The 23,741-nt window shown below is 46.3% G+C and overlaps 2 protein-coding genes across 2 annotated transcripts; one reads left to right on the top strand and one right to left on the bottom strand.

The window, feature by feature from the left end:
* Window positions 1-21,254: 21,254 nt before the first annotated feature.
* Window positions 21,255-21,635, bottom strand: LOC309548328 (histone H2B 1.1; the record flags this gene model as incomplete). Its single annotated transcript, XM_082248267.1, has 1 exon — window positions 21,255-21,635. One exon carries the CDS (start codon window positions 21,633-21,635, stop codon window positions 21,255-21,257), a length of 381 nt encoding a protein of 126 aa, XP_082104393.1.
* A 328-nt stretch (window positions 21,636-21,963) lies between these two features.
* On the top strand, window positions 21,964-22,356 carry LOC309548327 (histone H2A type 1-like; the record flags this gene model as incomplete). The annotated part of the gene is made up of 1 exon (XM_082248266.1): window positions 21,964-22,356. One exon carries the CDS (start codon window positions 21,964-21,966, stop codon window positions 22,354-22,356), a length of 393 nt encoding a protein of 130 aa, XP_082104392.1.
* Window positions 22,357-23,741: the final 1,385 nt, after the last annotated feature.

Raw genomic sequence — 23,741 nt, 5'->3', positions numbered from 1 at the left:
GGACTGTAATTTAGCAAAGTTGGTCTGGTACGTTAAGGATGTCGGCGCCACTAGGGAGATACCCAGATACGTAAGGGACTTGTTAGTCCATTGAAAAGGATATTTTGACTTCAGGAACTTCAAGATCGGAGGGTTCAGGGAGAGTGGTAAGCACACGGACTTAGTGACATTGAGTTTGTAGTAAGAGACTGTCCCAAACCTGTCTAGCTGTTGCTGTACGTAGTGCAATGACTTTACAGGGGAAGTTAAGGTCAGGATCACATCATCCGCAAAAAGCCCGATTTTGTGATCCCTACCTCCCACCGAAATCCCAGATATATTAGGGTCGCTCCTAATCGCCTCAGCCAGAGGTTCCATAACCAGAGTGAAAATCAAGGGGGAAAGGGGGCACCCCTGACGGGTCCCATTTGTAATGTTGAAATTAGATGATAAAGCACTTGATGTAAATACCCTAGCTGAGGGCTTGGTGTACAATGCTGAGATAGCCGAGAAGATGTTCCCCCTCAACCCGAATTTAGTGAGTGTCGCTCTAAGGTACCCCCAGTGAACCCTATCGAACGCTTTTTCAGCATCTAATGTCAGGAACACCGAGGGCACCTTCCGGGTTTCAGCTATCTGCACCAGGTCCAGCATCCTCCTGGTACCATCAGGCGCCTGTCTCCCTTTCACAAAACCCACTTGGTCAGCCTTGACCAGGTGAGGAGTCACCTCAGCCAGTCTGACCGCTAATATTTTGGCATACAACTTGAGATCGGTGTTTAAAAGGGAAATGGGGCGAAAATTCTGGGGAGCATCTGGCGCCTTCCCAGGTTTTGGAAGTGCCACGATAACCGCCTGGAGCATCTCCTCGGGGAAGGAGGAGCGCTGAACAGCGGCGTTGAACATCCTACTTAGATATGGAGACAGAACCTGACTAAAGGCCTTATAGTATTCTGAGGAGAAGCCATCCGCTCCCGGTGATTTATTGGAGGGCAAAGAAGCTATGGCTAGTCGGATCTCCTCTTCGGTTATGGGGGCATTAAGGGATTGCAACATATGGTCCGTAACCCCTGGGAGATGAAGGGTATCCAGGAAGTCAGCTATGAGAGAATCTGTAGGCTGTGGGGTAATCACATCATCCTGGAGATTATACAACGAGGTATAGTAACTCGAGAAAGCATTAGCGATCTCATTAGGGTGTCGCACCTGATTACCAGAAACGGGATCAGTGATAGAGGCCAGCTTAGTTTTTTGTTGTCTTTTCCTTAAGTAGTTAGCTAACATTTTCCCCGACTTATTTCCTTGAGAATAATGCCGCGCTTTAGTGCGAAAGAGGAGGTATTGATGTTCCTCCATAAGCTTAGCTCTAACCTGCAGTCTACAGTTTGTGAGGTCTCGCAACAAGAGCTGGGACGGATTCAGTTTATGCGCTGATTCTAGTGCTTTAAGTTTCTCCATTAGGGCCCTAAACGCCTCCGTTCTTGCTCTTTTAGCCCTAGAAGCCTGCTGGATGAGCAACCCTCTCGAGAACGCCTTATGAGCGCACCACAAATGAAACACATCAATCCCAGGGGTATCGTTGTACCCAAAATAGTCCCTTATCTGACCACCCAGTCGGTCCCTATGAGCGGGGTCCCGGAGCAAAGAGACATTGTTGCGCCACAAATGCACCGGCGTTGTCACGTGAGACTCCGAGACCGCCACCGAAACCGGCGCGTGGTCAGACCATGATATAGAATGTATCACAGAATTCTCCACTGCCCTCAAAAATTGCAAATCGGCCACAAACAAATCCAGCCGCGAATAAGATTTGTGAGGGGCCGAAAAGTAGGTAAAATCCCTTTCCGTGGAGTTAAAGCATCGCCACACATCATACAGGTCAGAGGCATGCAAGAACCTCTGCAGAGTAGCCCTTGCACGTCCCTGAGCCGGAGAACAATCCAGCTCCTGGTCCACCACACAGTTGAAATCCCCACAATACACCGTGAGACCTTTCTTCACGCGATCCACCTTCTTGACTAATGCTTTAAAGAATTTGATCTGGCCCTTGTTCGGGGCATAAAGATTTACGATTGTATATGTAGTGTTGTTGATGTCGCAGATCAATATCACGTATCGACCTGCCTCATCTGACACCACTTCATGCAGCTGAAATGCCACAGAATGTTTAACTGCAGTGAGCACCCCCTTTTTTTTGGATTCCCCAGAAGAGACAAATATATGTGGATAAGCCTTATCCGTGCATTTAGGTGGGTTGGATCGCGCAAAGTGGGTCTCCTGTACACATACAATATCACCCTTGAGGGTGCGAGCCTCTCTCCAAAGGGACCTACGTTTGAACGGGCTGTTCAGTCCATGGGCGTTAATAGAGACAATTTGAATAACCATTTAAAATGGTACCGTAATGATCATTGCAGTCCAATCTATATGCAGAGACAAGGACTCTGTAAGATATGGTTGGGGACCATGAATAGCCTCCAGCATCAGCGACTAGACCTAAATTGGAGGGTAACACTAGGCCGTGGCCGTCACAGTACCTGCAGTCCATGTAGAATAAGGTCAGAACTGAGCAACTTGTCCTCGCTGGTGTAATGGAACCGTGGGAGTCCTTGGTTACAGGATGAGTGGTTTCCAGGTGTAAGTAGCTTGCAAAGAGGCTGAAGAAATGAAAGAAACAAAATAAAACAAAACATGGAAGTAACAAAGGTAACAAACCAAAAGCTTGGGGTAAACCCCATCATGCGATTCAATCGCAGGTAGTGGTAAGGGGGGTAATAGCACCGGCCTCCCGGATACCCCTTGAACTCCAGCATGTCGGTCAGGGAGAGAAAAAAAAAAGGGAAACAGACAGACCCCCTAAAACCTCTCTGGATCTGCTGAAGAGACCTCCAGGGAAAAGGGACAGGCCATTAGAACCATCGGGGCCAACGGGAAGGGACCCAAATTTCATTTGTTGACTCGGCGCCATTCAGGTTCAAGTCGAGCTGGCGGATCTGTACTCGGCGGTGAGCTCTGCTGATCCGGGATAATTCCCCACTGCTTAGTCAGCGCAAAGCCCTCATGCACCGAGCGAATAACATGTGTGCGGCCCTCCTTGATTATGAGCAGCTTGGTAGGGAATCCCCAGGAATAAGCAATGTTGTTGTTCCGTAGTAGCTTGGTCAAGGGAACTAGTTTCCTCCTCGCCGCCATTGTGAACCGAGACAGGTCTGCGTAGACATATATATCATGATACGGGTCCGGCAGCTGTGAATGCTTCCGTGCGAACCTCATGAGATCGTCTTTGACATGAAAAAAATGGATGCGGGCTATGACATCCCGTGGCACCTTGTCTGGAATATGTTGCGGCTTTGGCAAGCGGTGGGCCCGATCTACCACTACTTCCGTCACAGGTGTGTCAGGCATCAGAGCCAAAAGCATGGCTTGGACATACGGCCTCAGGTCTGACGGGGGAATAGACTCCGGGACCCCCCGAAGTTTAACATTGTTTCGGCGGGCCCTGTCCTCCAGGTCCGCCATCTTGCTCTTTAGGGCCTCCAGGTCATCGTCCTGCCCGTTATGAGAGTCAACTAGTTCGTTATGCGCTAGCGTGAACTCCTCCATTTTGGATTCCAAATGGTCCACCCTGCCCCCGAGTTCAACTACATCGGTTTTAATTCCATTGACACAGGCCACAATTTCCCTGTGAAAAGCGCCATTAATAGTGAGGAGCATTTCCTTCATAGTGGCATCTGTGAGAGGCTGCCCTGTAGTAGGAAAGTCTTTAAAGTTCTCATAGAACTCCAGCGTGCTGTTCAGGGACCCCTCCCCCGCCCGCTCATCTCCTGCCCATCTGTGGCTTTCAGACCTCTTGGGCGCCGATTTGTGGGGGCTGTGGGCAGGTGAGGTCCCCTGGGATGATTTGCTGCTCGCGGCGGGGGAGATAGAGCCGGAGGTCCGCTCGTGAGTTCGCCGCGCCTCTCCGGAGGCTCCGGCGCCTCGGGCCTGCAAGGAGGACTCGGCGCCATCTTGTGAGCGCGGGGTGCTGGAGGTGGCGAAAAAGTCCGTCAGTTTACGGGGCGCCCCGCGGTCTTTACGCTTCCTCATGGTGGTCTAGAGGTTCCTGAGGGGTGTATGAGGGGATTAGGAGCCGGAGGTGCTTACCCACGTCGCTTGGCTGTCGGTGGAGATACCGGGAGAGACGGAGCTCGGATCCTAAGCGGCCATCTCCTTCGGCTGCCGGCCACGCCCCCGTCCCCGGCCATCTTCAACCTAATGATGGAACCTCTTGCTGAGGCTATCAGATCACATCCCCTTATCAAAGGTATGGTGGAGGATAGAGTATCCCATGTGATCAATTTATTTGCGGACAACGTAGTTTTGATTATCAATAACCCCCTGATCTCCCTTCCAATTATTCACAAATTGTTAACGCATTTCAGCAGGCTATCATATTATAAAGTGAATTTTAGTAAGTCCTTGATACTGGATTTAGGTCTCAATGCCCACACCAAACGGCACCTGCATCAGCGGTTCCCTTACACTTGGGCAAAGGATACGATTCCCTATCTAGGTATCCACCTTTCGGCTGATCTTACGAAAATCATTGATATACATTTCAAACCCCTTATTGAAAAGATTCGTCAGAACTTGACACGCATGTCTAAAGTGGAAATGTCATGGATAGGCAGCATTGCCTCGTTTAAAATGATGGAGTTACCCAAAATCCTATACCTCTTTAGGACGATCCCAGTCACTGTACACCACAAATACTTTATGGAATTGAGGCGTATTCTCCGCAATTATGTATGGATGGGGAAGAAACCCAGATGCTCGCAGACACACCTAGTGAAACACAAATCGGTGGGGGGGGATGGGATGGCCAATACTGGAGGACTACTACACGGCATCACTACTGACGCAAGCCAAGCGGTGGTTTCATGGGTCCACGGAAGCTCTCTGGGTCAGACTTGAAGCAGCCTTAGCGCTCACTCCTTCATTACATCTGCTTCTTCTGGCGGACTCATGAAGGCCACTGCCCCTCCATCCACTCCCTCCCACCACACAGGCCACACTGCTATCATGGCGAAGGCTTGTTGCCTCCTCAGCTCATAGCACATGTCCAGCCAACCCCCGCATACCGATTCAAACCCTTGAACTCTTAATACCATATCTAAAAACTGACAAGTGGCGAGATCATGGTATTTTCTGGGTTGACGAACTCGTGTCGGGCCCTACTATCAAAACCTGGCAAGAGCTGGTCGAGACATATAAATTACCCACTACGGTCCACCATACATTTATGCAGATTAGTCACTTCCTCCGCAAACATCCCCCCCCCCCCCCCGACTGTCCAGATAACAATTAACGCCTGGGACTTCCTCACAACCCCGGCTACGAAATCAAAGGGCATATCGTTGTTCTATGACCTCCTAGGGGATAAATCTAAATTCTCTAAGACCCCACCCATGACACGTTGGGAAAGGGACTTAGGAACCACGTACCCGCAAGCCTCGTGGGTTAAATCGTTTAAAGCAGTAGCAGCGGCAACTCATTGCACTAATCACTGGGATCTCTCCCAAATCATAGTGGCGCGTTGGTACAAGACTCCAGTCATCCTGGCAAAGTTTATTCCGTCCTACTCGCCATTATGTTGGAGAGGTTGTGGCCACCCAGCTAATATTTTCCACATATTTTGGTCATGTGTAGGCATTTCCAGCTTTTGGAAAAAAATATTTCAAATAATGGCTGAGGTGTCTGGGATACTGAAAAAACCCGACCCGGCTTTAGCGGTCCTCCATCTAGGGGTGCAGGACTATCCGTGGGAATTCCAAACCATTATGGTCCACCTACTTCTAGCGGCTAAGTTATGCATAGCTAGGCACTGGAAGGACAGCTTAGCCCCTAGCCACAGTGAAGTATTAGCGCAAGTTAACCTGACCTACCAATATGAGCGTCTGCTTGCAGCTAGGACTAGGGACACTGTCACGCCCTTTGACAAGCAATGGGCAGCCTGGGTTTATTGGTATCCCTCTCATTAATGTACCTGCAATGATACGGAAGTTTCATGTTCTGTGTTGTGCTCTGTTTTATTTATTTGCATTGTTTACTCCTACCCACAGGATGTGTTCCCACACGGGTGACTGTATTTTCTGATCATATTGTGTAACTGTATTTGGTCTGAAATTGAACAATGTCACTGATCAATGCTATTAGCTACACCTCGTCTTGAGCGAGAGTTTGCTTGTTTTTTTTTTTTTTTGTTCCTTGTTGTATGTGTATATGTTTTCTTGTAATTTGAAAACTCAATAAAAACCATTGTTAAAAAAAAAAAAAACTTGCATATCCTTGGATGACGGATGCGACCTGCACCAGGTCTTGATATTTGCACCTGAGCGGCTTTCCCTTCTTTCTCAAATATCACTTATACTGCCCACTGGGTGAACCTTCTGATGGTCGTTAAGCATGCAACCCGTGGCACCCGTGAAAATGTAGTTGTACCACCACAGATTGCAAGCAGGCCTGCCTCTTCTTCTCCTCCTCCTCCATCCTCCCTCTCCTCCTCGGCTGACTCCTCCTCTTCCGCTGCTACAGTCTCTTCTCCTGTGCCGCCCAAGATCCCCAGAACCTATTCCACATGCCAGGTGAGATGTTGCCATGCTGTGCTGTGTCTGTTGTGCCTGGAAGCCAAGAGCCACACTGGTCATGCACTCCTTTCAGCTTTGCGTTCACAGGCAGATCAGTGGCTGACACTGCTGAATTTGTCAGTTGGTAAAGTGGTGTGCGACAACTGTGCCAATCTGCTGAGCACGCTGAAACAGGCCAAAATAAAAAAAACATCCTGAACTTGGTGGTGAAGTGATTTGTTGTTAAATACCCTGGGGTCAAGGACGTCTTGCGGCAGGCCAGGAAAATCTCGGGCCATTTCCGAAGATCTTACACAGCCATGGCTCGCCTTGCTGAGATTCAGTGGCGACACAACCTGCCCCTCAGGCGTCTTATTTGTGACTGCCCGACACAATGGAACTCAACGTTGCATATGCTCGATAGGCTGCTCCAGCAGAAACTTATAATTAATGACTATCTGTTCGAACTCGGCGGCAAGACAGGTTTTGGGGAGCTTGGGTTTTTTCTCACCTCGCCAGTGGCTGCTCATGCGGGACGCATGCAGACTTCTGTGGCCATTCAATGAGATCACCAAACTGATCAGTCATGGCCAGGGCACCATAAGTGACATAATACCTTACGCCTTCTTTCTGGAGCGTGCACTGTGTTGTGTCATTGATCAAGCCGTCGAGGAGCAGGGGCAGGAAGATCAGGAAGTCGCAATGTTGAATGAATTCCCAGGGGGTGCTACTCCATCTGAGACAAATCAACAGCAGGAGTCTGAAAAGGAGTCAGAGGAGGAGGATGGTGCTGGGGGGGATGAGGAGGAGCAAGAAGAGCATGCTTTAAACCTTTCTGGGTTCCCTGGTGTTATCCGTGGATGGGGGGAGGAGAACGAGGATGACATTATCCTGGATGATGAGCTGGAAGCAGGCCACTATACCACTTCCAGTTTAGTGGGAATGGGGGCCTACATGCTGCAGCGTTTTAAGGGGGACCCCCGTATAAAATGCAAAAAAGGTCAGGGACCATGTACTGGGTGTCAACGTACTTAGACCCCCGGTACAAACACAAAATGGCGGAAATGTTACCACATTCACAGAGGGCGGTCAGAATGCAGCACTTCCAGGCCTTGCTGCGGGAAATGCTGCATTCTGCTTTTCCGTGCGCTGGCAGAGGAATTTCCAGTCACAGAGAGACAGTTGCGGGTAACAATCCAACAGCGCCTGCAAGAAGAGGGCAGTTGGAAGATGTCTTGGTCACTTCAGATATGAGATCCTTCTTTCAGCCGAACCATTGACAGCTGTACTCCCGATTCAGCATGAGGGAACGCCTAGACCGACAGGTGTCCGACTACATCGGGTTAACGGCCGATGTGGACGCTCTGAGGAGTGATGAACCCCTGGACTACTGGGTGGGCAGGCTTGACCTCTGGCCAGAGCTTGCACAATTTGCAATGGAAATGTTGGCTTGCCCCCCATCCAGTGTCCTGTCCGAAAGGACGTTCAGCGCAGCAGGGGGGATCGGGACCGATAAGCGCACTCGCCTAGCTCATGACAGTGTAGACTACCTTACATTTATAAAAATGAATGAGGCATGGATCTCTGAGGAATTCAACACATGTGACCAGTAGACCAGGTTACATCGAAATTTCTCCACCCACAACAATTCCTGGTCCTTGGCTTCGCTACATACAGCGGCATTAAAAGGCATTTCATGTCCATTGAATGGCTATTTTGGGGGCCTTTCAGGGCCAGCAATTATTTTTTTCTTTGAATGCCTAATGTACCTCCAGCCACCAAATACTAAGTTCTTTGCTGTCAGTTCAAACCATGTGAGCTAATTTTTGGAGCCTATAACGGCCGACACTTACGGTTCTGTGTACTGTGAAGGGTGGGTAGGTGGGTATTTCCTCCTTCTCTCCAATGTTTGGGAGATTGACAGCTGAATGCTGCCGTGTGACATGTTGGAGATGCTTGGTGATGGTGTCGTATGTGGTGGTGTTAGTGGAACATCCTCTGTTTGCTGGTCGCCAGGTGTCACGGTGACGCCAGAGGTGGAGGGAGAGGACGGGGCAGCAGCAGAAGAGGGAGCAGGAGGAGCATGAGAGAGTTCCTTGTTTTTAAGGTGTTTACTCCAATGCAGTTCATGATTTGCATGTAGATGCCTGGTCATTGAGGTTGTGCTCAGGTTAAGAACGTTTATGCCTCGCTTCAGGCTCTGATGGCACAACATGCAAACCACTCATCTCTTGTCGTCAGGGCATTGTGTGAAGAACTGCCATGCCAATGAACTCCTTGGAGCAGGCCTTGGTGTACTTGGTGCCTGGGTGCGGTGGACAGTAGCAGGCGTACTGTCTCTGGAATGCCCGCTGCACTTTTGCACCCTGCTCCCTCTTTTGCCGTGCTGTTGCCTCTGTGCGACCACTGCCTCTTCCTCATAACTGCACGCCTCACTACCACGACCTTCAGTCCAGTCTGGGTCTAGGACTTCATCATCCTCCACATCATCTTCCACCCATTCATGACCCCTCCCCTTCTCGTCGGTCTGCACATTGCAGAAAGCCTCAGCAGTTGGCACCTGTGTTTCGTCATCATCAGAGGCGTTTTGTGAAGATATTCCCATGTCCTTATCATGCAACAAAAGTGGTTCAGCAAAAACCCTGGCAACAGAGTCATCAAAAAGCATACGACTTTCCTGCATGATTTGGGGCTCTGACTGCTTGGCTGATTTGCAAGGGAGTGAGGTGGAAGACTGATGGGCATGAGCTGCAGGTGCCAACTCTGAGCTTTCTGCAGATGACTGGGTGTTAGATACTGTGAAGGAACTGGAGGCACTGTCAGCTACTAGGGTTGAGCGGACACCTAGATGTCCGTGTTCGACGGGTTCGGCCGAACTTTAAAAAAAAAAAGTCCGGGTCCGTGTCCCGGACTTTTACCAAACTTTTCCCGGACACCGAACCCCATTGAAGTCAATGGGGACCCGAACTTTAAGGCACTAAAATGGCTCTAAAACACCAATGGAAAGGGCTAGAGTGCTGCAAATGGCAGCAAAACGTAGTTAAGAGCATGGCAAGTGCTCTGCAAACAAATGTGGATAGGGAAATAACTTAAAACAACAACAAAAAAAACAGAAAAATAAAACAATGTTCTTCATCTCTGAAGGACGAGGCCCATAAGGAGTAGGAGGGAGGTTGAGGTGGTGGTGGATGTGGCGGTGTCATAGGCGTGCGCACAGGGTGTGCCTGGTGTACCTGGGCACACCCTAATCACCTAGGGCACATAGCATTATCGCTCTGTTTGCCAGTGAGGAGATGGGAAAGATCTCCCTCGCACCTGCTCTGCTCTATTTCTCTTTGCCAGCAGGGAGAGTAATGTATCGGGGCCATGTACATGTAGGCAAACACATGCATGTGTATTTCAACTTTGGGGTGCACACCCTAATGCAATAGGCTGCGCACACCTATGGGTGGTGTAGGTGGAAGCGGCGGTGGAGGAGGACCAGGGCCGGATTAAGAGCATCATGGTCTTGGTGCTGAGGATTTTGAAGGGCCTTAAGGGCCGTGCCTTGGCATGCACCCAGAGGAGGAAGGGTGCAGCCATGCATGCCTAATTCAACATGGGATGCTGTCTCTGAAGCCCATAAACACATCCATGCATCGGCAACTGTCCCTCCTTGTCCGGCCTTCGCGCTGTGTGGGGAGGTTCTGAGGGTGCTGCCTGGGGAAGCGAGCATAGAAGCCAGACTTCTGTGTTTACAAGTGACAGAAGAGCGGTCACAGTGAATATGGCCAACCCGGGGCCTATATAAAAGGTAGGGGCCTGCATGGAGCTGCAGCTCCAATAGCCCCTACGTTAATCTGGCCCTGAGGAGGAGGACGAGGTAGCCAACACTGCTTCTTTTCACAAATTTTAAATGAGGGTACACCCCAAAAGAGTGAGAAAGAGCAAAAATTGAACAATGGCTGGGTAAGGTCGGTATCCATTGCTATTCTGCATAAGGTACGGAAAAGTCCCGTGGGATCCATGCCTGGTTCATTTTAATGAACATGAGCTTGTCCACATTGTCTCTGGACAGGCGGCTGCGCTTGTCTGTTATAACACCCCCAGCCGTGCTAAATACCCGTTCAGATAATACACTGGCTGCAGGGCATGCCAGCACCTCCAAGGCGTAAAGGGCAAGCTCAGGCCATGTGCCCAATTTGGAGACCCAGAAGTTGAAGGGGGCAGACCCCTCATTCACTACATGTAGGCGTGTGCACACATACTGCTCCACCATGTTGGTAAAATGCTGCCTCCTGCTAAGACGTTCCATCTGAGCTGCTGGTGCTGCTGTTTGTTGTGGCGTGCTGACAAAGCTTTTCCACATTTCGGCCATGCTAAACCTGCCTTCTGAGGTGCTGGCGGTGCCCTGGTTGAGTTGGCGACCTCCTCCTCCTCCTCCTCTGCCTTGTGCTTCCACTGTGGCCCCGCTGTCAGATGGGAATGCCAGCAGCATCGCATCTACCAGTGTGCGCTTGTACTCGCGCATCTTGCGATCGCGCTCCAGTGAGTGAATTAAGGACGGTACGTTGTCCTTGTAACGGGGATCCAGCAGCGTGGCCACCCAGTAATCAGCACAAGTTAGAATGTGGGCAACTCGGCGGTCATTGTGGAGACACTGCAGCATGTAATCGCTCATGTGTGCCAGGCTGCCCAGAGGCGACGAAAGGCTGTCCTCTGTGGGAGGTGTATCGTCCGTGTCCTCTGTATCCCCCCAGCCACGCACCAGTGATGGCCATGAGCTGGCCTGGGTGCCACCCTGCTGTGAACATGGTTCCATCTCCTCCTCCAGCTCCTCCTCCTCCTCATCCTCCTCATCCTCCAGAACTGTGCCCCTGCTGGACAATTGTGTCCCTGGCGTTTGTGTGTGCAGGAACCCACCCTCGGAGCCCCTTGCGAATGACTGCCCTAAAAGCCTTTGAAATGTTACCTCTTCATCCTCCTCCTCCTCCTCCTCATCCTGTGCCACATCCTCTTCCATCATCGCCCGAATTGTTTTTTCAAGGAGGCATAGAAGTGGGATAGTTAAGCTGAGAACGGCGTCATTGCCACTGGCCATGTTGGTGGAGTACTCAAAACAGCGCAACAAGGCACAATATATGCAAATGTCAAATATGCAAACTATGCCGCAATTTAATGTTTTTTTACACCAAAAGGGTGTGTATTGAATAGCGGAATAGGATAAAAAACTGTGTATCTCACACGTACAAACACAGACTAGGCCCGATTAAATTTTTTCCTACCCTAAAGGGAGGATGAGGAAGAGGAGTATGGAACAGGCAGCACCCTCAAATCTTCAGAAGTATGAGATGAACCCCAAAAACTTGGAAAGGTGGATCTCACACGTACCGACACAGACTATTCCGCAATTTAATTGAGCCACAAAGGTTTTTATTGAATAGCGGAATAGGAAATATGATCAAAAAAAAGTGTATGTTTTTCACACGTACAGAAGCACACTAGGCCCCAATTACTATTGTTTGTACACCTAAAAGGATGGATGAGGAGGAGGAGGAGGAGGAGTATAGAACAGGCAGCACCCTCAAAGCTTCAGAAGTATGAGATGAACCCCAAAAACTTGGAAAAGTGGATCTCACACGTACCGACACAGACTATTCCGCAATTTAATTGAGCCCCAAAGGTTTTTATTGAATAGCGGAATAGGAAATATGATCAAAAAAAAGTGTATGTTTTTCACACGTACAGAAGCACACTAGGCCCCAATTACTATTGTTTGTACACCTAAAAGGATGGATGAGGAGGAGGAGGAGGAGGAGGAGGAGTATAGAACAGGCAGCACCCTCAAAGCTTCAGAAGTATGAGATGAATCCCAAAAACTTGGAAAGGTGGATCTCACACGTACCGACACAGACTATTCCGCAATTTAATTGAGCCCCAAAGGTTTTTATTGAATAGCGGAATAGGAAATATGATCAAAAAAAAGTGTATGTTTTTCACACGTACAGAAGCACACTAGGCCCCAATTACTATTGTTTGTACACCTAAAAGGATGGATGAGGAAGAGGAGGAGGAGGAGTATAGAACAGGCAGCACCCTCAAAGCTTCAGAAGTATGAGATGAACCCCAAAAACGTGGATCTCACACGTACCGACACAGACTATTCCACAATTTAATTGAGCCCCAAAGGTTTTTATTGAATAGCGGAATAGGAAATATGATCAAAAAAAAGTGTATGTTTTTCACACGTACAGAAGCACACTAGGCCCCAATTACTATTGTTTGTACACCTAAAAGGATGGATGAGGAGGAGGAGGAGGAGGAGTATAGAACAGGCAGCACCCTCAAAGCTTCAGAAGTATGAGATGAACCCCAAAAACTTGGAAAGGTGGATCTCACACGTACCGACACAGACTATTCCGCAATTTAATTGAGCCCCAAAGGTTTTTATTGAATAGCGGAATAGGAAATATGATAAAAAAAAAGTGTATGTTTTTCACACGTACAGAAGCACACTAGGCCCCAATTACTATTGTTTGTACACCTAAAAGGATGGATGAGGAGGAGGAGGAGGAGGAGTATAGAACAGGCAGCACCCTCAAAGCTTTAGAAGTATGAGATGAACCCCAAAAACTTGGAAAGGTGGATCTCACACGTACCGACACAGACTATTCCGCAATTTAATTGAGCCCCAAAGGTTTTTATTGAATAGCGGAATAGGAAATATGATAAAAAAAAAGTGTATGTTTTTCACACGTACAGAAGCACACTAGGCCCCAATTACTATTGTTTGTACACCTAAAAGGATGGATGAGGAGGAGGAGGAGGAGGAGTATAGAACAGGCAGCACCCTCAAAGCTTCAGAAGTATGAGATGAACCCCAAAAACTTGGAAAGGTGGATCTCACACGTACCGACACAGACTATTCCGCAATTTAATTGAGCCCCAAAGGTTTTTATAGAATAGCGGAATAGGAAATATGATCAAAAAAAAGTGTATGTTTTTCACACGTACAGAAGCACACTAGGCCCCAATTACTATTGTTTGTACACCTAAAAGGATGGATGAGGAGGAGGAGGAGGAGTATAGAACAGGCAGCACCCTCAAAGCTTCAGAAGTATGAGATTGTGTTCACTGTACCCCACAAAGATTGTGTTCACTGTACCCCACAAAGATTGTGTTCACTGTACCCCACAAAGGTTTTGTTCACTGCACCCCACAAAGATTGTGTTCACTGCACTCCAAAAGGATTGTCTTCACTGCACCCCAAAAAGGTTGTGTTCACTGTACCCCACAAAGGTTTTGTTCACTGCACCCCACAAATATTGTGTTCACTGTACCCCACAAAGGTTTTGTTCACTGCACCCCACAAAAATTGTGTTCACTGTACCCCCCAAAGATTTTGTTCACTGTACCCCACAAAGGTTTTGTTCACTGCACCCCACAAAGATTGTATTCACTGTACCCCACAAAGGTTTTGTTCACTGCACCCCACAAAGATTGTGTTCACTGCACCCCACAAAGATTGTGTTCACTGTACCCCACAAAGGTTTTGTTCACTGCACCCCACAAAGATTGTGTTCACTGTACCCCACAAAGATTGTGTTCACTGTACCCCACAAAGGTTTTGTTCACTGCACCCCACAAAGATTGTGTTCACTGTACCCCACAAAGGTTGTGTTCACTGCACCCCACAAAGGTTTTGTTCACTGCACCCCACAAAGATTGTGTTCACTGCACCCCACAAAGATTGTGTTCACTGTACCCCACAAAGGTTTTGTTCACTGCACCCCACAAAGATTGTGTTCACTGTACCCCACAAAGATTGTGTTCACTGCACTTAAAAAAAAGGATTGGTTTCACTGCACCCCACAAAGATTGTGTTCACTGTACCCCACAAAGGTTTTGTTCACTGCACCCCACAAAGATTGTGTTCACTGTACCCCACAAAGGTTTTGTTCACTGCACCCCACAAAGATTTTGTTCACTGTACCCCCCAAAGATTTTGTTCACTGCACCCCACAAGGATTGTCTTCACTGCACCCCACAAGGATTGTCTTCACTGCACCCCACAAAGATTGTGTTCACTGCACCCCACAAAGGTTTTGTTCACTGCACCCCACAAAGATTGTGTTCACTGTACCCCCCCAAAGATTTTGTTCACTGCACCCCACAAGGATTGTCTTCTCTGCACCCCACAAAGATTGTGTTCACTGTACCCCCCAAAGATTTTGTTCACTGCACCCCACAAGGATTGTCTTCACTGCACCCCACAAGGATTGTCTTCACTGCACCCCACAAAGATTGTGTTCACTGTACCCCCACAAAGGTTTTGTTCACTGCACCCCACAAAGATTTTGTTCACTGCACTCCAAAAGGATTGTGTTCACTGCACCCCAAAAAGATTGTGTTCACTGCAGCCCACACACAGAAAAATGGATGTGGATCACTGACACCTGCCTATCTCCTATCCCACACCACACAGCAATATCGATTGTAGTTTGTAGAACACAGTTTCCCTAAAATTCAGCAGACTCTGTCCCTAACAGGATTGAGAAGAGATCGTAGATCAGGAGAACTAAGTGCAGACCCCACCCCACACAGCAATATCGATTGTAGTTTGTAGAACACTCTGACCCTAAAATTCAGCAGCAGCCTCTCCCTAACAGGATTGAGAAGAGATCGTAGATCAGGATTGAGTGCAGACCCCACCCCCCACACAGCAATATCGATTGTAGTTTGCAGAAGACACTGACCCTATAATTCAGCAGACTCTATCCCTAAAATGCCTACAACTCGCCCTGCCTAAACACTCCGACCTGTCCCTCAATTCTATTCGGACACAAATGTTTTTTTCCTGCCTATCTTTCCCTAATCAGCAGCCAGCACGTTGATGTGTGCTCTGTCCCTGATCTAAGCAGCATAATGACGCCGCTGCGGCTGCCTCGAACTTATAAAGACTTGGTCACATGCTTCAGACGGCCAATCACAGCTACTGAGACATTTGCAGGCATGGCTGGGATGGCTTAAGGCACACCAGTTAAACAATTGTTGATTGGCTGTTGAAAGCCCGCCATGAAAAGAGCGCCAAAGCATGCAAAACCCGGAAATAAAACGACCGAACACGGATTTTTACCCGAATATACAGTAAAGTGTCCGTGTTCGTGTTCGGGTAACAAAAATCCAATTATTCGGTACGAACACGAATAATACAGTCCGTGTTCGCTCAACACTATCAGCTACCCAATCTACTATCGGGTGTACATGTTCTGGCTTCACCATCCATAGAGCGGCATTTGGGCCTATCAAATAACGCTGCAGATTCTGTCGCCTACTCTCACTAGAGGAAGGTGTTTGACTTGGAGCGGTAGTTGGCACTGAACGGCCACGTCCTCTACCAGAAACAGGAGTTCCACCAACACCACCACGACCATACCCACGTCCCTTATTTGATGTTCTCCTCATTATTTGCATTCACCCACCAAGCTGAAAGATTGGTCTCTCTCCGGTGTCAATTTACCTGGCAGTAGTCAACAATTATGTTCACTAAGGCAGTGCCCGTGTCATAAAAATGCTCTGTGGACCCAGCCTAATGTTTTTAGAGCCCAAAATACAATGATTCTCAATTTCTATGCAGAAATGTAAAAAATAATAATAATAATAATTGTACGCTGTATGCACAAGTGGTTTGTGGAACAAGAACAAGTATTTCTGTAATTAAATACAGAAAATGTGTATTTCACTGCTGTAAAATTGAAATTAATTATTTATATGCCGGGTGCACAACTGTTTTTTCGGCCTAAAACACGACTTTTTTTAATAACACCCCAAAATGCAGCTTTTAACTGCTGTACATTAACAGTATATATTTATGCTATGTATGGACACCAGATTTGGGGACCCAGAACACAGATTTGGTCACCAAAATCCACAAATGCATTGGTAAACTGCTATATATTGGAAATAATTATTTAACCGCCGGATGCACCACTGTTTTTTTCGGCCTAAAACACGTCTTTTTTCAATTTAAAAAAAAAAAAAAACTTGCAAGATGTGTGTAAGAAATTCTTCAGCTTTGTGCATGAGTGATCCTGAAAAATCCAGGCCTTACAGATTAGACATCACAAAGATAGTTGTTGGCCCATTTAAGAAAAATCTGAGAGAAATGGTCAAGCTGAGGAGATGCTTAAAACCAGAGGAGCTTACAGACCAGATGAACCTAATAGATCTGAAAACAGGGCATGAACAGTTTGAGAAGGGCTATCAAGAGCTGTTAACTGAGTACAGAAGGACAGTGGAAAGGTATGTCTAAGTATAGACCTCATCAGTGCTGTCTCAACTACTTTACAGCCTGATGTTTCCAGTCAGTGTATTCTATACAAAGCCCACTGAGTACTATTAGAGTACTGTCACTTTATTGTGGACTTTAAATTCTGACATGTGAAATTTGGATCAGTGCCATCTTAAGAGCATTAAAGGGCCTCAGGCAATGCAGCGCACTGGGGCACCGCCTACACAATCACCCACGAGAATAAAAATGCAAATTATCGATAAGGCAATATTTAGTGGTACAGTAGTGCCAGGCTAATGACAGCTTCCAAGTTCAGCGGCTGGGTCTGGTGAACACAAACAGTTCCAGTGGAGGTAGACAGGCATTCCTGCAGTTGTGGGCTCCCTCTCCACGGCCCAAGTGGCCTAACAGCAGTGCAGGGACGACAGGCGCTTGCCACCTGTTAAGGTTGGCGGTGGGATGCACATGGGAATTGGGACTAGTGCTGGGCAAGTGGGGCCCCTTGGCAACTGCCCAGCATGCCCATTCAGTGAGATGGCCCTGATTCAGATGTAACCTATTAATGTTAGCAGCAATATATTGTTTGCTGCTTAAATAGTGTCTATAAACTAACACATTATTGGTTCAAACACCACTTGTTGAAGATTCCATTACTTGGTGGGTGCACCTGCTTTAAATGTGCAAAATTGATGCATTTGTGTTTTTTTTTTTTTTTTGTGATTTTGTAAAATTTTGAGGATATTAACCTTTTTTTTTTTTTTGTTTGTTTTTTCTTTGGGGGGGGGGGGGGGGTGTTCAGCGGTTTTATTTTTCTAGTTGACTAAATTCAAACATTCATTTTTATTCTGAAGCACTTAAAAATCTAAATACAAAAATAACAAATAAATAATTATACATTTAAAAAGGGCACTTTTTAATTTTCCAGCCTTGGTCCAAGAGCATTTAATGAGGTTTGTTGTTTAGCTCCGAGGTTATGTGATGTTCGGGAGTTATGGAGCGAAGGAGGGGGGTCCAGGATTGGAGATTATATGTAACTTCACCAATAAATGCACTAAACATTTCCGTGGAACAATTTTCTACTTCTAACTTCTATAAAGGACTGTTATCCGAGGTGATATTATTGTAATCAGATTTGTATGTAGCAGATACTTTGTACATATTTTTGTCATTTACCTATCAGGCAGCTCATGGATTTAGCTATGTACATTGATCTGTTGCTGATTCTTTAAATAGATACAAATAGACAAAGATTTGACTGGGCTGACCGAGTAGATACAATGTTTCGTTTTTCTTGCTTCTATCCCCATTGTATTGCGAGTTAAGAGCTCCACGATCTTCCCAAATACAAAGTAACAATTTTATGGCGGGAGATTGTGGAGAATCTGTTATTGTAGCAATGCTTGAGTGAGGCATGAGAGTTTAGTAAGCTCTGCCACCTTGCGGTCATTCTAGGTACAACACTTCGGTGTGTGCAGTACCAGGAGATGAATAGGAAATGGCCAGAAAGTGGAGATGATCTCCGCAAAAAATAAAGAATATATAGAAATAAATTATTATGACTATTATATATTTATTGAAGCCTCACAAACGTGTCACCCACATCTCTGTACAAAGAGCCGGACATACGCAGTATTTATTCCTATTCTTAAATAAGGATATCTTTTATTAATGTGATAAATTGTATTATTACTGTCAGGTAAATGGCACTCTAAAGGCAAACACTTTGTCTTCTTATTATTAACACTCAGACTTGTAATACAGGTGAATAGTAATGAGGGGAAATGTGATCACAGGACATCATTCTCTCATCTCTCCAATCTTTCTCACCGCTAAACTCCTCCAACCAAAACCACGCACACCTACATAGAGCTCCAATGTCAGAACACATTGTACTCCATATTTCCAGAAATTATTTCCCCTCTTTGCTATTAATAGACCACGCCTATGATGGCTCCGAGTTGCTATATTTAAATCTCCCGCCATAATTCTACTGGCCGTTAGGAAGATTCAGCCGCATTATACCGCTAAAGCCGACATTGTAGAAGTTCTATTCATAGATCTGTTCATCTTCCTCCAAAATGACGTCACTTGGGTCGGTTTTCAGCTTCCAAATATTTACTCCAAAGCGGTAAAATCCTCGAATATTACTGCCACAAGCCCGCCAAGTAAACCCAATCATTTTTATTTTATATTACCAAACCCGACGGATCTTCTCAGAGTCACCCACTTCTTTTTAAGATGGAGTCAGACATACATGTTTGGGAGATCTGATTGTATAATTAGACACCGAAAATTGTGATCCGGGTGGGGGGACAATGTGCTATAATGACACCTGTCCGTCCTAACAGCAATTACGTTTTTTTTATATGATTTTAAAGTCTAATATAACACATTGAATTGATGTGAGTTTAGATAAGCAGGTGATCTCCTTGGTGTCCATTGCCCTCCATCCTTTAGATTAGACACATTGTTGGGATATGGGACCCATAATCCAATGATAAGGCGCAGAGAAACGTTTGATGGATCAGTAGATGACTCCGGGGTGACAGAGTCGGAGCTCAGCACTAACTGCAATACAATATGCCGTTTTTAAACATATTTGTGATGATCTGATGGAGACAACATTGATTGATTTTCTTTCCACCTATTCTGGAGCTGTTGTAGGGTCAGTAAAATTCGCATTACCCTAATTGTATTTTTCACATTATATGGGGGAGGGGGTGGGACTACAACAATAAATAGAAGAAGACTTTACTTGCACAAGTAACAGAAATGAAGGAAACAGTGAATTGTACAGAAATCCTCTCTTCATCCATTCCCTGTTCATATTTGGCGCTATTCTTCCTTGGAGATTACACAGAAAACGTTCGTCTGTCACACATCATAACAATTTCATATTTATACAATATTACTGTAAAAAAAAGGCCTGCATTCTTGCTTATAAGAAAAAGCTGACCTGATGGAAGACTGATGGAAGGGGCGGGGTCACAGCCATTCAATACTCTGCAGAACATGTCATTTACTTAGACACATTGTTAAAATTTTTTTGATTTCTAGTTACAAAGAATGGACTGAAATTAAACAACTGTGTTTATTGATTCGTTGTCTATATTTATCTGGCAGTGTCATGATTACTACAGATTTCTGCCAGTCCTTTCACTTTTCGTTTATTTTAGGATGTAGGGGGGAAATCCGAAACGGCTACATGTCATGTCTGAAAGATGAAACGTTAATTATCGGCCAGTTCCCCGATCATATACAGATCTGATAATGAAACATGTAATACTTTATTTCCCATCATAGAAAGGTAGAGATCTATGAGAGAAGTAATCTCACTATCATGTTCTGTATGTAGCAGTGTGGGGGGGGGGGGGGGGATTCTGCATTCTGAGAACATATGGAAATATTTTACATTATTTAATAATCTTTCATTTCTATTTCTGTTTATTCCGTACTAATCGATGAATCTGCCTGAAAATAACGTGGTAAAGATATTTCTCGGATAAATATCTCATCTGATGATCTCAGTGTGGGATTTGGTGTTATATTGGGACTGATTGTCTGTAACGTTTTCACAATTCAGGCGGGAAATTTGAAAATAGCTATTTCAGATCTGAGCCAATCAGAACTGTGAGATGTTTCATTATCAGCCTTCATTGGTCAGCGATGTCTTTAAGAGGAATCAAAAGAATTTCATTCGGAGATTTATCTCCGTTTTCAGCCCAGAAAAGATTTGTTCCGTAGACTTTTCATAGATCTCTATAGCAAACATCCAATAACAGTGCAAATTCTGTATTCTGATGTGCAAAATCAAACCTTAAAACAGAATAATATTTCTACATATTTCCTGGAAGTTAAGGGACCGTCCCGGAAAGAGTGATATTTTCTATGAATAATATTCAGTGTCGGATTAGCCGATCTGAGATGACTGAGCAGATACAATGTTTCACTTTTCTTGCTTCTATCCCCCATTGTGTTGCGGAATAAAAGCTCCACGATCTCCCCAGATAAAGGAACAATGTAAGGCGGGAGATTGCGGAGAATCTTTCATTGTAACAATGTAGCAGAAGTGATTAGAGCAGTTGGGTGTGTGCAGTACAAGGCGAGGAATAGGAAATGTATAGAGCCAGAGAGGGGAGACGATCTCTGCAATAAAGAAGGATGAGATTAGAAGGAAGGTTTTATTCATTCCCCTTCCAGTCTGACCGACCTACTTCTCATCTCAAGATTATTAATGATGTTATTTTGAGTTCATTTTCTGTTATCCGGACAGCTAAAACTTGTAAAGGTAATACATTGTACGATACATGAAGATTGTATGACAGCTCGGTTGTGTAGTATGTGGGTGGCTCTTAGAAGAGCCTTTGTGTGTTGTTGGGGTGATGGGTGGGGGAGGGGTATTACTTGGCGCTGGTGTACTTGGTGACGGCCTTGGTGCCCTCGGAGACGGCGTGCTTGGCCAGCTCTCCGGGCAGGAGGAGGCGGACGGCGGTCTGTATCTCCCGGGAGGTGATGGTGGAGCGCTTGTTGTAATGAGCCAGGCGGGAAGCTTCGCCGGCGATGCGCTCGAAGATGTCATTGACGAAGGAGTTCATGATGCTCATGGCCTTGGAGGAGATGCCGGTGTCGGGGTGGACCTGCTTGAGCACCTTGTAGACGTAGATGGCATAACTCTCCTTCCTGCTCTTCCTCCGCTTCTTGCCGTCCTTCTTCTGGCTCTTGGTCACGGCTTTCTTGGAGCCCTTCTTGGGCGCCGGGGCGGACTTGGCTGGTTCAGGCATGATAAGGGATAAGAAGAATGTTTCCTCTGCTCTGAGAGGAGAAAAGTGTGCTGGAGCCACCCTCATGTGCTGCCTATATAGGCTGTCCTATGCAAATGAGCCTCTATCCTCCTCACTCTTCTATTGGAGGACTCAGTCATGTGATGAGGAGTGACGTCATGATTTCTTTCCTCATTTACTGATTGGTTTAGATACAAACCTAGAGAGCATTGGCTGACTTCAAACATGGCCAATCATAGGGCGAGACGTCATATCATTCAGAGTATAACAGGAAAGGGAGCGGCTCCAGCCATTCACATCTCTTTGAGAACTCCAATATCACAGAATCATGTCTGGCCGCGGCAAACAAGGAGGAAAGGTTCGGGCTAAGGCCAAGACCCGATCATCCCGGGCTGGTCTGCAGTTCCCAGTCGGTCGTGTTCACCGCCTGCTCAGGAAGGGTAACTATGCCGAGCGGGTCGGGGCCGGAGCTCCCGTCTATCTGGCCGCCGTCCTCGAGTATCTCACCGCTGAGATCCTCGAGCTGGCCGGTAACGCCGCCCGCGACAACAAGAAGACCCGCATCATCCCCCGACACCTCCAGCTGGCTGTCCGCAACGACGAGGAGCTCAACAAGCTGCTCGGGGGCGTCACCATCGCCCAGGGAGGAGTCCTGCCCAACATCCAGGCCGTGCTGCTGCCCAAGAAGACCGAGAGCCACAAGGCCGCCAAGACCAAGTAATCCCCACCGGTTCAACCACATCACCCAACACAACAAAGGCTCTTCTCAGAGCCACCCACATCTACATACAAAGAGCCTCATACCTCATTCTGTGTCTTACAACAAATCACATCTATCACTCAGCAGGAAAGAAGTTTTTCATTCCTACAAATACCTCTGACAGCAAACAACTTGCTTATTAACCCTTCTAATACCGGGGACTTGTAGTGAGAACATTTCCTACATCTAAAGAACTCATTATTGGAGAATCTCCTTTCTAAAGTTTTCTCCTCTCCCTCCAGGAACTCCTCGTCATTCCCCATCCTTTATTCCTGCTGAATGGATTCTACAAATCAGCAATTACCAAACAATCATCTTCCCAAGAAACTCCGATATCATTCAAGTCAGGATTCTCCTGTAAAGGAAGAAAAAAGGTTCAGAACTGTGATTGGCTCAATTTTCCCGCCGGAATAGTATGGAAAGTTACAACCCTCCCTGATTGGCTGATCTGGCACTGAATGATATAAAATCTCCCTTCTGTGGAACATTCATCAACGGTCCCTCTGATTCCAGGCAGTTTAAAAATCATTGAAATGTTACATTGTTTTAGGATTTGATTTTACTACAGAATCCTCAGATCACATTTACTGTGAAATATTCAAAGACATCACTGGCGGATGTAAGGAACGCCCACAGCTCTGATTGGCTCAGATTTTAAATTTGTCCGCCTGAATTGTGAAGAACGTTACAGAGAAATAATCAGCCCCATTATACCGCCAAATCCGACATTTATCCGAGAAATATCAACGCTTCATAGTTCTATTTTCACCGCTTAGTGAGGAATCTGAAGACTAAATAATGTAAAACATTTACATATGTTCTCTTTTAAGTCCTCAGAATGCAGAATCCCCACAACATGATAGTGAGATGACTTCTCTCATAGATCTCTACCTTTCTATATGATGGGAAATAAAGGATTCCATGTTTCATTATCAGATCTGTGTAGAACTATATCTCCTCTCTTCCTGATATATAATTTGTACATATAGCAGATGCACAGATTTCTTCTTCCTGTATCACAATCGGAATGTTCACAAACATTCCATCTTTGAAACATTCTATTTCTAGAATCATCTCAGTATGAGTGAGCTCCATTCTTTTCATAATCAAATATTAACTTTTAGGTTCAGTTCCAGCATAAACTATTTATTCTCCTCACTCAGATTATCACCCTGAGTGCTGACTGTACAATCTCCTATAGATCTACTGACCGCCCAATAAGATTCCACATATAATATTGTCCGGTTCTTACATCTCTGATTGTTCAATCTGCTTTATGTTTAGCAGAGTGTATGGGCAGCTAGACATCGCACCATTCCATTTCTTACTGAAACAATTAGCGGAAG

The sequence above is a fragment of the Pelophylax lessonae genome (genome assembly GCF_965119305.1).
Source record: "Pelophylax lessonae genome assembly, chromosome: 2".
In the NCBI taxonomy this organism is placed as follows: domain Eukaryota; kingdom Metazoa; phylum Chordata; class Amphibia; order Anura; family Ranidae; genus Pelophylax; species Pelophylax lessonae.
The sequence above is the reverse complement of the archived record's forward strand: the minus strand, read 5'-3'. Positions and strand labels throughout refer to the sequence as shown.